The sequence below is a fragment of the Danio aesculapii genome, chromosome 16 (assembly GCF_903798145.1).
Source record: "Danio aesculapii chromosome 16, fDanAes4.1, whole genome shotgun sequence".
Classification (NCBI taxonomy): Eukaryota; Metazoa; Chordata; class Actinopteri; order Cypriniformes; family Danionidae; genus Danio; species Danio aesculapii.
In genome coordinates, this window is record NC_079450.1 from 39,088,864 (window position 1) to 39,103,793 (window position 14,930).

Here is a 14,930-nt window from a genome sequence, read left to right on the forward strand (position 1 = left end):
TATCCGTCTGTCTTTCTGTCTATCTGTATAATTGCTTGTGATTGCTTAAAGGGATAGTTCACTAAAAATGAAAATTCTCACCATTTACTCACACTTAAGTGGATCTAAACTTTTAGTTCGGTTTCTTTCTTCTGTTGAACCCAAAACTAGAAATTCTGAAGAATATTGGGAAAAAGAAGCTATTGACATCTGTAAAAGGAAAAAAAATACTAATGAAGTCAGTGGCTGTTTTTTGTAACATTCTTGAGAATATCTTCTTTCTTATAGAGAAGAGAGGGAGAGAGTTTTGAGTTTATTGCCATATCAGCTTCACTGGCTATGTCATGCACTGTAAAACCCAACAGTCAACTTTATCAAGTGAAATGAGTGTAGTTAACTCAAAATTGTTAATTCTACTCATTTAAAAAGAGTTTTGAACTCAGTGTTGAATGAGGTAATTAAATACTTCATTACTTCAACTTAAATGGAGTTCACAGTACTCATATAGATTAGTTTCTTTAACTCAAATGGTTTGTAGCAATCGGATTCCTCAAATGGTTTGAGTTGCCTTAATTTATTGGGTTTTACAGTACTCGGTTTGAGTTCTTTTCATTTATCGGGTTTTACTGTGCTGAAACTGCTACCTTTACTTAAATGTATTAAGTTCACAGTTCTCATTATGATTAGTTTTTGAACTTAAATGGTTTGTTGCAATCCGTTCCCTCTAATGGTTTAAGTTACTCTTAAAGTCAAGTGCTATTTTGGGGTTCCTGCCTGGATTTTGCCTACCCAAATTTAAACGCTTCCCAAATCTACATGCAGAGGTGTAAATGCAAAAGTTTGGTGTCATTTTAAAGAAAACCCTTAGAATTTTCATAAAACACTGTTGAAAGGGATCAACATAATTGTATATGTTGTCTGTTATAATAAACCCCTCCCAAAAAGAGGCGCTTTTTTTGTAAACTCAAATTTGAAAGTGTACCTTTTGGGTTTGTGTGTTCTAGGTTGCTGTAATTATTTTTTGGTGGTTCCTGCACATGTCAGTAATCATAGGAAAAAAATGTCTTTATTATAATCTATGCAAAAGTTATTCTATTCCAACTGATGGTTGTATTGGGCCAGTACAGACCTTTAAAATGTAAAGAATGTGGATGTAAATGACGTCAGAGACTAGGTGTTAGGTACGCAAAGTTTAAACAAAGATAATTTTTGGGGTTTTCCAGTGTGGCAAAAGAAAAAACAGATCAGGTTTACCACGTTTTATAAATAGCACTTTTCTATAATTAAAAATAAATGTTTGAACAACAAAAAGTCATCAACAACAATAAATAATACATACAATTAAAGACACAAATAGTAATAATAATATATAAGATAAAAATCTAAAACAGTTTTTTAAGGTTTATTTTGATTTTAAAAATTATACTATTTTGGAAGAATTCACCTTTTAAGAGTTCACACTTTGGCATGCTGTTCTAGGAGAGAGCCCTGAGTTCATAAGATCCTCGAGCCCTGGTAGATCTCAGATCTTGATGAGACCAGATAAAAATCGTTGTCTGATAACATTAGGAATGGTATGGAACAAAATCAATGCCAAAAGTATTGAATTAAAAAACTTGTTAAATAGCACAAACTGAAAAAAATAATACAACCATATTAACAAATTCTTGCATTTTGATGACTTGAATTGCAGAGTTTGTATTTTTAGGTCCTGAAATTTAACATAGCTGTTTATTTAAGCTGTGAATATTTCAACTAAAAATATTTCAAACATGTTTTCGTACTTGTAAATTCAATAATTCATATTTAATTTCCAGGTTTCACTGACAAAATATTCAGTACCCTTTAAAAATACGATGTATAATATTCAAAAGATAATTTTCAGTTCATTTTATTTCAGTTCAAATATTCCCTTCCATAAATTCAGTGGCCCAAATTCGACTGTTAGAATTCGACATTACATCCAGGAACTGCAGGAAAAGCAATAGATTGCAGATTAAAGATCACCAGCTGCTTTTTCACCAGCAGGTGGAGATGGAATAATTTTAACCCGAGAAAAAAGCCAATAAAGGCACAAAAGTAGCATTTAATATTAATATCAATGTCTTGGACAATATAAGTACTAAAATGAGTATGATTAAAATAAGTAAATTATGTTTTGGTCATTTATATTTGCCCTTATGTAACGGAAGCCAGCTGGTGATCGTGTAAACCTCACTCCTCGCATCCAGCGACGGACGTTGTTCTGCAATCTTAGCCTCCTCAGAGCATTTGTCTCCCATGCCGGTATCGTCGGCTCGCTCCCGGCTCGGACCGGTGGCCTTACATGCACATAAACCGTCTTTTGATAAATATGATGTCACACATTCTCTGTCTTTATTAACTCATTCTTCCATAGACGTAAAGTATTATATTGACTGGCTGCTAAAGAATATAAACGTAAGAGAAACAGGAAAGGAAATAATATAATAATACAAAATAGATAAACATAATTGCCAGGGCTAAGAAGAATTAAGAACAAAGGTATTAGTTTCAAAACCAGAGAGATTTTATGAGAATGTCACACAAAACAGTTTACTTGGAACTGTTAGAGAGTATTCAGGTATGATTTAAGTTTGGGCATGGATGGGACGTGTATTTTAAATTAATTTAACAAAACGAGTGAATGCATTAAAGGAGCGTCTTCAGTAATTCATACATATAACCGTCTAATATATGGCATAAGCATTAAGGGGTTATTAGAAGTGTTTGCACTTTTTAAATGCAGCTTTTTTTCAGGATTGAAATAGGCTATATTTTCATTATTTAAATTATTGTTATTATTATTATTATTATTATTATTATTATTATTATTATTATTATTATTATTATTATTACTATTTTATAGAATAGTTTTTTACTACTTTAGAATAGTTCATTCCACTGTGGCGACCTCTGAAATAGAGACAAAGCTGAAAGAAAATGAATGAATCAATAGAAGAAAGAAACTCAAACAGGCTTGTAAAACTTGATGAGTAAACGACAAATATTGACATTTTTGTGTGAACTATCCCTTTAAACTCAGCTCAAATTTTCCAGTATTTGTATTTTTATATACCATTTTGAGGGATGTAAACAATAACAATAGTTCAACATATTTCCTGTTTTACATTTTTAATTATCATAGTTTCCGAGAATACCAAAAGGTCCACATATTGATAAATAGAATCTTTTAAAATATCAGAAAATATGTCTATTCAAACACTTTAAGCAACACAAGTGTTTTCAATGATTGGAAATGTTTCCTGCACATTTTGAACATCTTGTTTTTTTTCTTGAATGTTTTGTGTGAAAACAATTGCCTTTGGGATCACATGGGAAAAAAAATAATTAAAACAGCTATTTTAGACTGTAATCATATTTTATTATTAATGGTTTTGGTCAAATAAATGCATCCTTGAGGAGCATAAAAAACATTTTAAAGATATTACTGACCCCAGAAAGTGCAATGTATGCATTTACAGCATGAAACGATTATAATGTACACAGTATGTGGGCACGTGAGAAGTGTTTTTGCATGCTGACTCTCTGTTAGGCTCAGAATGAACACATGTGAATCCTGTTAATGTGAGGGTTGTTGTCAGGATGTCTCACCTCTGATGTTCTCTTGTTCTGTTTTTTTTTTTTTTTTTTTTTTTGCTGTTGTTGTTTTTTTGGGCTTGTAGGGGTGAAGCGTGGCGTGTGCTCACAGATCAACCACTTCCCAGAGGACGCTGACTTTGATCATGATGGAGCAGAATACGTCCTGAGTAAGAAGATCCTGCACTTTATTACAACAACACCCCAACACCCTATCATGACAAAGCACTTCTGCCTTATGAATGGAGTGCTGCAACTGCAGTGGCTTTATCTTCTTAAAGGAACATGGAAATATTTACTCCTTGTTCATTACTTACTCGAGATATAAAGGGTTAGTTCACCTAAAAATGAACTTTTTTATTAATTATTCAACCTCGTGATGTTTCAAATTGCAGAGACATTCTTTCATTTTCAGAATACAGATTAGGTTACTTTAGATTAAATCTAAGAGCTCTCTCTTTCTCCATGGACAGCATTGGTCCTGACTAGTTTAAAGTCAAAACAGACCAGATACTTATGGTTCAGTCAGAATATTAGGAAACTACAATTATTTTGAGTGAAATAAAGTAAAGAACTGCTGATACGCTAGAAGACTAGAAGATGCATCTATACTTTGTTTCCAAAAACTGACACTGGTGTTATTTTTTTTTTATGTGGGCGCAAAGGTATACTCGCAGCTTGATAATAGTGCTTAATTTGTATCGGTTCTTAAACTTCCAGGTAAAAAATCTGATTTTCATGTTTTGCATTCCGATGTTTATTTTAATCGATGTGGCATTAACTTGTGCCTGGTGACTACCAGGCTGTGTTAGTTTATGCAAACATAAGATTTTTTACTGAGCTTTTAAGACATTCAGAAACTTAAAGATGCACTTATGCTGGGTTCACACCAAACTCACTTGCACTAGTTAGCTTGCAAGAAATTTTTACACTCTATTCATGTTTGCCTTGACTTTATGCGTAAGCTACATAAGCTAATTAATTCTGCAATTAGTGTGGTGTGAACCCACCTTTAGATAAATGTTTAGTAATGTCCTGGGTTCAACTCTAGGATTTTTTTCTACTGGCCTTATCAGGCCAGTTGTCAGATTTTTACTTGCTCTGCCAAAATTTTCACTGGTCCCACCAAAAAAGTTTATAGCTTAGCCATATATTTTAAATACTGTGTCAAAAGCCAAACATAATTGTATACATACACTTTATATTCAGCATAACCTTTCTTTAAATACTACTGACAATTTTAAAAATGACAAGTTATGTAACTAAACATTTATATATATATATATATATATATATATTTGTTCTAAGAGAAAATGTGCACTTTAATTTTGACACCCTCAGGCATTGTCACCAAATATAAATCAGAGAAGTACATTTTTCTCATACTGTACATAGCCTCATTTCAGTTGTCAAGTTTTGTAAAAATCTATCTATTGAATTAATCGAGACAGGTTCTGAAATAAACGTCTAGGCGTGAAAGCACCCTACGACGGTATTTGCACGCAAATGACAAACAGTCGCATGCAAATTATACTTTAGTGACAAGGCAGCACTTGCCCGATCGGGCCAGTTACCATCCTGTCTACTGTCCTGAGCGTCTCGCACACTGGCCCCGGGCCAACAGGCAGTCCTTATTGTTGAGACATCATTGTCTGGGAAAATTGAAAGTGTGTGGTTGGTGTCGACTGCAGTAGCTTTTATTTACTAGTTTTATTCTAGAAATGATTCATTTACAAATAAAGCACTGCACATGGACTATTTTGAGGATACTTTTTGTTACCCTTCTGAACTTGAATGTGTCAGGGCCATTGTCGTTTATGGAGGATTATGAAGCTCTCAGATTTGATCGAAAATATCTTCATTTGGTTTCTGAAGACAAACAAAGGTCTTAGGGGTTTGTAACAACACAAGGATGAGTAATTACTGACAGAATTTTCATTTTTAAAGCAACTATGCCTTTAGTAATCTTCGAATATTAAGTATTTGTAAGTCAGGCTTAAAAGAGATTGATTATATTAGGTGGCATCCACTAATATTGGCACCATTGGTAAAAATGAGTAAAGAAGGCTGTAATAAAAATTACAATGTTTGTTTTAGTATGAGAATAGAGGCTTTTGTTTCTTAAAACCCCTTGAGGTGGAGTAGACGTTAATAAAATACAATAAATGGGAAATGTAATAAATAATATAAATAATTCTTGTTAACTTCCGGCTGCAACCATATCTGATCTAGCAATAACCCTCAGACTCAGAATTTAACTGAAAACAAACAGGAAGTGCATTTTCAGGTTTCAATTTTAGATTACAAGAGCGACAATTTTTGTCTTAATGACATGTGCAGATGAATTGTTTACCTCCAAACTAGCAATGTGAGCTAACAAAATCAATATGGTTAGTTTTGTGTTTACGTTCATGTGTACTTTCCACAAAATCCTTCCTATGCTTTATCTCTCTTGATATGCTCCAATTCATTTCTGTGCTTCTTGTGTGCACGTGCACAGGTCACATGCATAAATGCACGCTCGCACACAGGTTGGCATTTTAGTTGGTATTTAGATGGCATTTCCTTGCACTGTCCCAGCTTGACTGGTCCCAGATGGGACGCTGAAACGCCAGGGGAACATTTCTCCTCTGGGGTTATTTTTTTATACACACAACACTACAGCATAATTAAATTAACCTGGTGCCTCATTTTTTTTTTTGCTTAATATTAATAGTGAAAATACGACCACATTTATCAGGTCTCAAGCTTTAATGCTATCGGTCTCTCACCATTCCATCTGTGGTTCTCTGTCCCGGCAGGAGTGGTTCGGGCCTCCAACATCTTTCCCATTCTTAGTGCCATCCTGCTGCTAATGGGAGGTGTCTGTATCGCAGCCAGTCGCTTTTACAAGAGCAAAAGGAACATCGTGCTGGGGGCTGGCATTCTGTTTGTAGCCGCAGGTAAAGTGTGTGCACGGGTGCAGGGGTAGACGTCACATTACAAAAGAAATATTTAAGATTTTACCTGCATATCAACAGCAACAAAAAATGTGGTATTTAAAAAGCTGATTTATAATAAATGTAAATATATTTAGCATAAAATTAGGAATACGTATAATAATTTTAAATATATGCTAATTTAAATTATAGGAATACATTTTGGTTTATATATTTTGTATGTTTTTATTTGCATGCATTACATTTAAAAGATACATGTTATTCATTTTATATCATTTTATTCTGTTTTTGAATTTAGTTACGAGATACATTTATCTCATAATGGATCCTTTTCACATTTCTGGGTTTCTCAGTATCAGAAGTCATCATAGTTGGGCAAACTTAGAGCGCAGTGAATGGGAGAGTACAACAAATAATTTTTTTACAATCCTATTTGCTGAAATAACACAAGAAAAACTCCACAATGATATTATCAAGGCTTTCAGAAAAAGGAAGAAATTGTGTGAGACTAATAACGGCAGCCAGAATAGAGAAGAACATTGCATATAGAAACACCTCTCACAAGTGGTAATTCGTTGTTGTTTTTTTTTTTGTTGTTGTTTTTTTTTGTAATTTGATGCAAAGATGATAAAATGCATGCATAAATACAGTACAAATAAATATACATACGTTTTTAAATATTAAAAACTTTCAAGGATTTAAGATTATGATGACTGTTAAACATGTTATAAGTGTGTTATGAAAGGGGTCAATTAGAGAAATGCAAATTATGTAATTATAAGGCACGTGTGCATAAAAAAATCACATTAAATATTCTGTACACATTTCAGCAGCATTTTGCATACTGATATTATGTATTTTTGTACATATTATTTTAACAATATTATTAGAAAGAAGCTGTGTACAAGGAGGCACCAAAGAATTCATTAAAACTCTAAATAAAATATTCTAAATCTGTACAAACGGATCCATGACATTACTCTATATAACAAAACATATTTTAAGTGATAATCTCATTCTCAGTTGCCACAATGTACTGTAAATTCTTGTATTTCTTGTAAATTCTTGCAAGCTGCCTATGACTGTATCCCTAAAGCACTGACACATTATTCTTTTCCCCCTTGATTTCAGGCCTGAGTAACATCATCGGTGTGATCGTGTACATCTCTGCCGCTCTGGGGGACATTTCTCCCAAAAAGGACGAAGACAAGAAATGGCAGTACTCCTACGGCTGGTCTTTCTACTTCGGCGGGCTCTCCTTCATCCTGGCGGAGATGGTGGGAGTCCTGGCGGTGAATATCTACATTGAAAAGAACAAGGAGCTGCGCTGTCGCACTCGTACTGACATCTTTAAGAGCACCACTCACGCCATGCTACGCCTCCCCAGCTACCGATTCCGCCGCCGGTCTCGCTCCAGCTCCCGCTCCACTGACCCCTCGCGCTCTCGAGACCCGTCCCCAGTTGGAGGCCCGCCAGGGGGGAAGAACTTCGGGATGCCCCCATCTGCGTTACTCTCCCAGGGGCCCATCTCCGTGTCCACACTACCCAACCCTCACTCCCGCTCAGCTCTGCCAGGGGGCGATATTTCGCTTTACACCCTCTCCCGAGACCCCAAACTGGGAGGTATAGGAGGGTTGGGCGCCCCTCCGTTGTATGGGACGGTGGATCGCGCCACTTTATACCAGCTGCACAACTGCTTCCCTAAGGAGGGCGGAGGAGGCATGATGATGAGCGGGACGCTTCCCTCTCTCAAATCCCACAATCCCTCAGGGGTCCAGAATTCTTCCAACTCTAACGCTCCGCTAAGCAACTCCGTCCCGTCCTCCCAACCTCCACCTTTTTCATCGTCCACGGGGGAGCGGGAGCGAGGAATGGGGACGCTGGATAGGCTGGGTAAAGGTGACCGAGAGAGTAACTCCAACACACTAAATAGGAAAACCACACCAGTGTAGATAAACAGCGAGTGTTAGCGAGAGCTAAAAAAAAATTATAATAATAACAATAAATTGAGGAGTAACACTCGGAAAATGTTGTTTCACATGAAAGAGGCCTGGATAAACATCTCATAGTAACAACAACACTCATGTTTACTTTCCAGTAGTGTTTTTTTAAAACAATAATCATGGGATACTGTGATGTTTATTATTTTTGCTTGATTTTAATGACGTGGATTTTATTTGACGATGGTGAAGTGTTGTTGTTATTAGGAGTACGTTTGAATCAAACGATTCTGGTTTTGAAGATGCCGACTGTGATTCCAAACGAGCGCTGCAGTAACGTGAGCGAATTCAAAAACGTGTGAGAATGAGATTATTTCGACTAACTTTGTGAGAAGCGTTTTATTTATTTTGGAGAAAGTTTTATTTTCTACCCTTTGAAAACATGCAATTTAGTGTGTAATATCTGTATATCTGTCTTCCAGCTCAGTTAACAGAACAGCAGCGTAATTGATGGACTGAAACCACAAAGAGTTGAAATTTAAAAGATTTTTATAAAAAAAACAAACCTATCGTCATATTATTTTTGTTAAAATCACTGTTAGCAGTAGAAGTAGCACTTGTTGAATTGAGAAACTTTGTTTTGGGGCATTAAAACATTCCCTCACTTGGATACAGAGGGACAGATGATATATTTGTATAAAGAAAATGGTCGGAAAAAAAGGGACTTCTACCCAAAACTGTGCTTTTCAAGTGGCGGGGACAATGAAGGACAATTTAATAATTGTTTACTTGACAGGTCTATGATGGAGAAAGGTTGAAAAAAAATCAATTTTAAAAATGCAAATGTATATTACACATAACTCTATTTGAAAAAAAAAAAAAACATTTTGGAAAGGGCAGAATGGGTGGGTGGGGCGTTTTTTTAAATATGTATGAGGTCACCGTCTTCCTTGAGCTCTGATTGGGCTACACTCGTATGTTTGGGGCATGCCCTGTGTCGTTGGTGTTTTCCCTCCATTGTGTCATGTGATCATGACAGCATCCCAAAGGCAAAGCTCCCCTCCAAAAAAAAAAAAAAAAAAAACGAAGACAAAAACAAACGTTCACTGTGCTGCACTCGACTCCCTTTGAACCGTCTGCTTCTCTAAATGAGAGATTATACATGTGGACATTCTGCTAACTTTTAACCTTTATTCCATCATCCCAGCCAACAAGAGATCAACACAGGACATTACAAAATAAGAGCGCAAACAAATCACAATCTTCTGTGATCGGGGGTCTTTTATAAATCATTAAAAATAAAGAACAAAACACAGACAGCATTTATGTGGTCAGTTATAATTATTATGTAGTGGAGAATAGCTATATCTAGAGAAAACTATGGTTTATCTTAATGTGTGATAAACTCTAACACTGTATTGCACGAATTTTATATATAAAAAAACAACAGACAATCTATGAGTGATGTCGTTTGTGTCTTTTTGAATCTTAATCATAAGATGGGAACTTCATTGCTATCCGCCATAGATATTTAGATTAGATGTCGCCTACGCTATTGTTATCTATTGGAAAGAATGCGTCAATAGAGCCGCGATTTTAGTACAGTGTAGCACTATTTGAAATGAATGTGGGACCAAGGTGCAGTGGAGGACAGGCCATCTAGAGCCAGAGATATATACACATACAGTTAAAGTCAGAATTATTAGCCCCCTCTCATATTAGCCTCCTGTTTATTTTTTCTCCCAATATCTGTTTAACTGAGAGAAGATTTTTTTCAACATATTTCTTCAACATATTTCTAACAAATTCCTTGTGTGTGTGAAGCACACTTGGCAATAAAACTGATTCTGATTCTGATTCTAAACATGATAGTTTTAATAACTCATTTCTAATAACTGATTTGTTTTGTCTTTGCCATGATGACAGTAAATAATATTTGACTAGATATTTTCAAGACACTTTTATACAGCTTAAAATGACATTTAAAGGCTTAACTAGGTTAATTGGGTTAACTAGGCAGGTTAGGGTAATTAGCAGTGTTAATGTAGTGCTACTTGAAAAATGCAGTGAGCTAAGCTATTAGCTACACTACTTAAAATGTAGCTTAACTACACTAAAAGCTACACCCTGGGAAATGTAGCAAGCTAAGCTAAAAGCTACTTTGCAAAAGAAGCTTAGCTATATTTAAGCTATTTTTGAAATTTTCATTTTGAAATTGTATTACTCGTCTATTTTTTTTTTGTTTTGTTTTACCTGCTTTTTGGAACTGTTCTTCACCAGACTCGAACCCTGTCATTGTGATCAACTCCACTCTTTGTCTGAAGTCCACCGACGTACGTGGCGAGCTACTGGGCAAACTGGTAACAGTGGAAAAGCCATCCACATGTAGGTAAGCGGTCAGCTGGTTGCGCAAAAAGAAGCAGAAGCCAGCGGCGGCATCATACCGCCCCATAGCATTCATTTGAAAGACAAAATGCAGCAATATACATTTGACTACATAATTCGTGCTCTCCAGAAAAGTATACAGGGGGGGTTGTATTCACAATGAGCTTGTGTTGTAACATGCAGCCTAAATGCAATTCAATGCATAAATATACACATCGCAATTACTATTATTAGAAGTAAAAAAGCTGCAATGACAATATTCTGATATAAAGAATATACAGACGTCATCCACACTGCTGAGAGTGACATTTAGATATGTGCATTTGCACTCTGCACTTTCCTTTTAACAAAAAAATAAACACTCAATATTACAGCATCACGATGACAGATTAAGTTATAAAAATGACTGGTTAATGAAAGTTTAATTAAGACTATACATTATATAGTTCAAAAACTATAGCTTGTTTACCATTATCTTGAATTTCTTTCATTTTGTGTGTCATAGATTGGAAGAGAGTCTCTTGAAAGTGCATGAATGAATGTTCTTATAGGCAATAACTCACATTGTATACATTTTCAGTTCACTTCTAATGACTTGGCTTGTCTTGATGTCCCCACAGGACCACAAACCATATATACAGTAGGTGGACTGAGCTAGTAAAGCCAAAACTTTTGATTTTGACATTGAATAATTTTTAACCCTTTTTTAAGTAATTGCTGATAAATTACACTACAGAGCACCTTTCTGCTCTAGTTTGTTCCCAATGGTTTTTGCTTACACTTTATAATAAGGTACCACTAATTTATGTATCTTACTAACATGAACAAATAATGAGCAATACATTTATTCAGTATAGGAAATACATTAATTCATTGTTAGTCCTTGTTAAATTAAATTAGTGCATTAACTAATCTTAAAAGCACAACTTTGGAATTTAATATTGTGTTAGTAAATGTTGAACTAGAATTAATCATTCATGTACAAGTATTGTTTATTCTTAGTGCATCTGTAAATACAATGACTAACATTAAAGGTGCGGTAGGTGATCTGCCAAAATGCTTACCGGTAAGCATAATATCTTTGAAAACACAGTCCCACCCCTGCCGTCCAAAGCCAGGCATCCTGATATCATGAACACGCACCTTAAAGATGACAGTGGACAACCCACTAGATCATGTCATTCGCCATTTAGAAAACTTTACAGTACTTTATAAAACTACAATTGTGAACGAAAAACTGTATTATATCTAGCACATTTCAGTTGTGTAGCAAGCAAAACTGGTCATAATGTGCAATATTTCATGCATGCAAGGTTCGCTGGTCTCACTCTCTCACGCGCTTTGTCCTGAAGCCACTACTGTATGCTTAGTTGTTGGCCAACGGCATGCAGGAATTACACTAATTACTAAGCCATACTTACATGCTATTTCAGACTGAATATTCAGAGCAGCATGGTGAACAATATAGAGACCACGTCACAGGTTGTCATTGTTCAAAAATGAACCCATGTGAAAAAAAAGCCAACTTCACCTCAGTACAGCAAGCTAGGCAGAATAGCGCTATTTACTGATGTTTATAAAATAGTCACATCAATCGTTCGCCGGAAGATTTCAGTGGCTAAACAACACTTCTGTGCATATAACCCAATCGCAAAACAACAATCTACATCAGCTTTGCATGATTAAAATAGTTTTAAGACAGAACATTACCTGTCTAAAAGAAATACTTCAGCCATGGTGTCCTTCCAGCAGTGTGCAAAAGTAACTCCAATATTGATTGATGATTTTAAAAAGTTTGATTCAGCATTTATTTTTACCGCTGTCTTTCTCTCATGTGCATGCCATTAACGCAGCGTGTACGCGCAAACGGTGAATCTGCATGAATGCATGCACAGATGTACAAATCTACATTTGTTGACAGACAGTTTGGGCTACTTATCAGAATTATGGGAATTGTCGGCCCAACAATATTTAATTGGATGTACATTTTTTAGTCTTACACCTTACGCCAGAATGTAAAAATACATATAAATACATTTATTCAATTCAATTCAATTCACCTTTATTTGTATAGCGCTTTTACAGTGTAGATTGTGTCAAAGCAGCTTCACATAAAAGGTCATAGTAAATTGGAACAGTGTAGTTCAGTTTGTAGTGTTTAAGTTCAGTTCAGTTTAGCTCAGTTCAGTGTGGTTTAAAAATCACTACTGAAGAGCAAATCCAACGATACGTAGCTCTACCAATCCCAAACCATGCAAGCTAGAGGCGACAGCGTTTTTAATTTAGATCACTAAATTTAATCATGCGTGAGAGAAAGGATGGAACGTGAGATTGACAGGCGGATTGGTGCAGCAGTAATGCGGTGGATGTACCGGTCCGTTGTGGTAAAGAAAGAGCTGAGCCAAAATGCAAAGCTTTCGATTTACTGGTCAATCTACATTCCTACTCTCACCTATGGTCATGAGCTTTGGGTCATGGCCGAAAGGACAAGAACTCGGATACAAGCGGCCGAAATGAGATTCCTTCGAAGGGTGGCAGGGCGCACCCTTATGGATAGGGTGAGGAGCTCTGACACCCAGGGGAAGCTCGAACACCCGGGAGAAGCTCGGAGTAGAGCTGCTGCTCCTCCACATTGAGAGAAGTCAGCTGAGGTGGCTCGGGCATCTGTATCTGATGCCTCTGGACGCCTACCTAGGGAGGTGTTCCAAGCATGTCTCACCGGAAGGAGGCCTCGGGGAAGACCCAGGACATGCTGGAGGGACTATGTCTCTCGGCTGACCTGGGAATGCCTCTGGATCCCCGCCGGAGGAGCTGGAGGAAGTGTCTGGGGAGAGGGAAGTCTGGGGTTCTCTCCTAAGACTGCTGCCCCCGCGACCTGGCCCCAGAAAGTGAATGAATAGAAAATGAATTAATGAATTTTAATCATTACTATTGGAATGTGAAGAGGCTTTTAACCAGCACAACAAAAACTGTTTCTGAGGACAATCACCTACTGCACCTTTAACTAATGAAAGTAAAGGTTGACCGTTTTCCTATGACCATATACTTTTTTAACCCATCTTGAGCCAAGAATTGCAATAATAACAAGCAATTAGGTCTAGTTATGAGCCATTTATGATTTTTATCACTAGCGCCACCATTAGGCTGATAAAAACAATTTCTGGAGAAAATGTAGACAGGGAGGGTACTACCATCTATCAAATTACACCTGTCCAATTACATTTAGAGCACAATGTTGATCTTTAAAAAAACAACACAATAACATTTTGAACAGAATGAATAGGCCTAATACCTTGTACCATCAATTAGACAAGCCTTTCAGATGCAATCTTTGCATTTTGTTTGATTTTACGTGTGTAATCTTTTGTTTTTAATTTTGACATCAAACACCACCACATGTACTATGAGTTTATCTTAATGGAGGACTGGCTAGAGAGGTTTATTGTACCCTCAAACATGTACTCATTTCAACAATTAATAGTGACAGCAGATCTTGTTTTATTCCCCCTCCACACATAAAAAAAAGTGAAAGAACAGCCTGCTAGTCTGACAGGCACTATTAAAGGGCTATATATACAAGCAGACCTCTGGCTTGAGTATCAGCCTACAGGCTCCAATTTCCCTACTCCTGCACCCGCACATATACAAACCCACCACTCTTATACTACAGATTCCCCAAATTAAATGGGCCAGTTCGAAGCTCGGAGCTCCAGGAACACTCTCGCCACCTGTCATTCCTGCGCTTCGAGATTGTTTGGGCTTTAGTTAGACGGGCCATGCAGATTAGTGAGGCTCAGACCTTTCCGCACTTTCCAAATGCACAAACACTGGGGTGGGAGGAAGCAACCAGCAGCTCCACCCAAACCCTTGGAGACTCAGCAGTGATCAACATCGAGAGAACATCGAGGGGGGACATAGTTGACATTCTAGGATAATATTTCTCATCCACTTCAACATGATGTGCTTAGATGAGCAATGCGCTAATTTTAGAGCTAGCAAGCTAGCGAGTGAGTGAGTGGCAAAAGAAAAGGGGTGAAATTACGAAACAAGCGATGTGCAGGAGACTTGC

The 14,930-nt window shown here is 36.6% G+C and overlaps 1 protein-coding gene across 1 annotated transcript in view; it reads left to right on the forward strand.

Annotated features, from left to right (window-relative positions):
- The window catches only part of cacng8b (calcium channel, voltage-dependent, gamma subunit 8b), a 54,156-nt gene extending 44,788 nt beyond the window's left edge, over positions 1–9,368 (forward strand). Inside the window, exons 4-6 of the mRNA XM_056475993.1 lie at positions 3,684–3,767; positions 6,399–6,539; positions 7,668–9,368. Of these exons, the coding sequence (XP_056331968.1) occupies positions 3,684–3,767; positions 6,399–6,539; positions 7,668–8,488 (1,046 nt within the window). The 3' untranslated portion in view covers positions 8,489–9,368. The remainder of the gene's footprint in view (positions 1–3,683; positions 3,768–6,398; positions 6,540–7,667) is intronic.
- Positions 9,369–14,930: the final 5,562 nt, after the last annotated feature.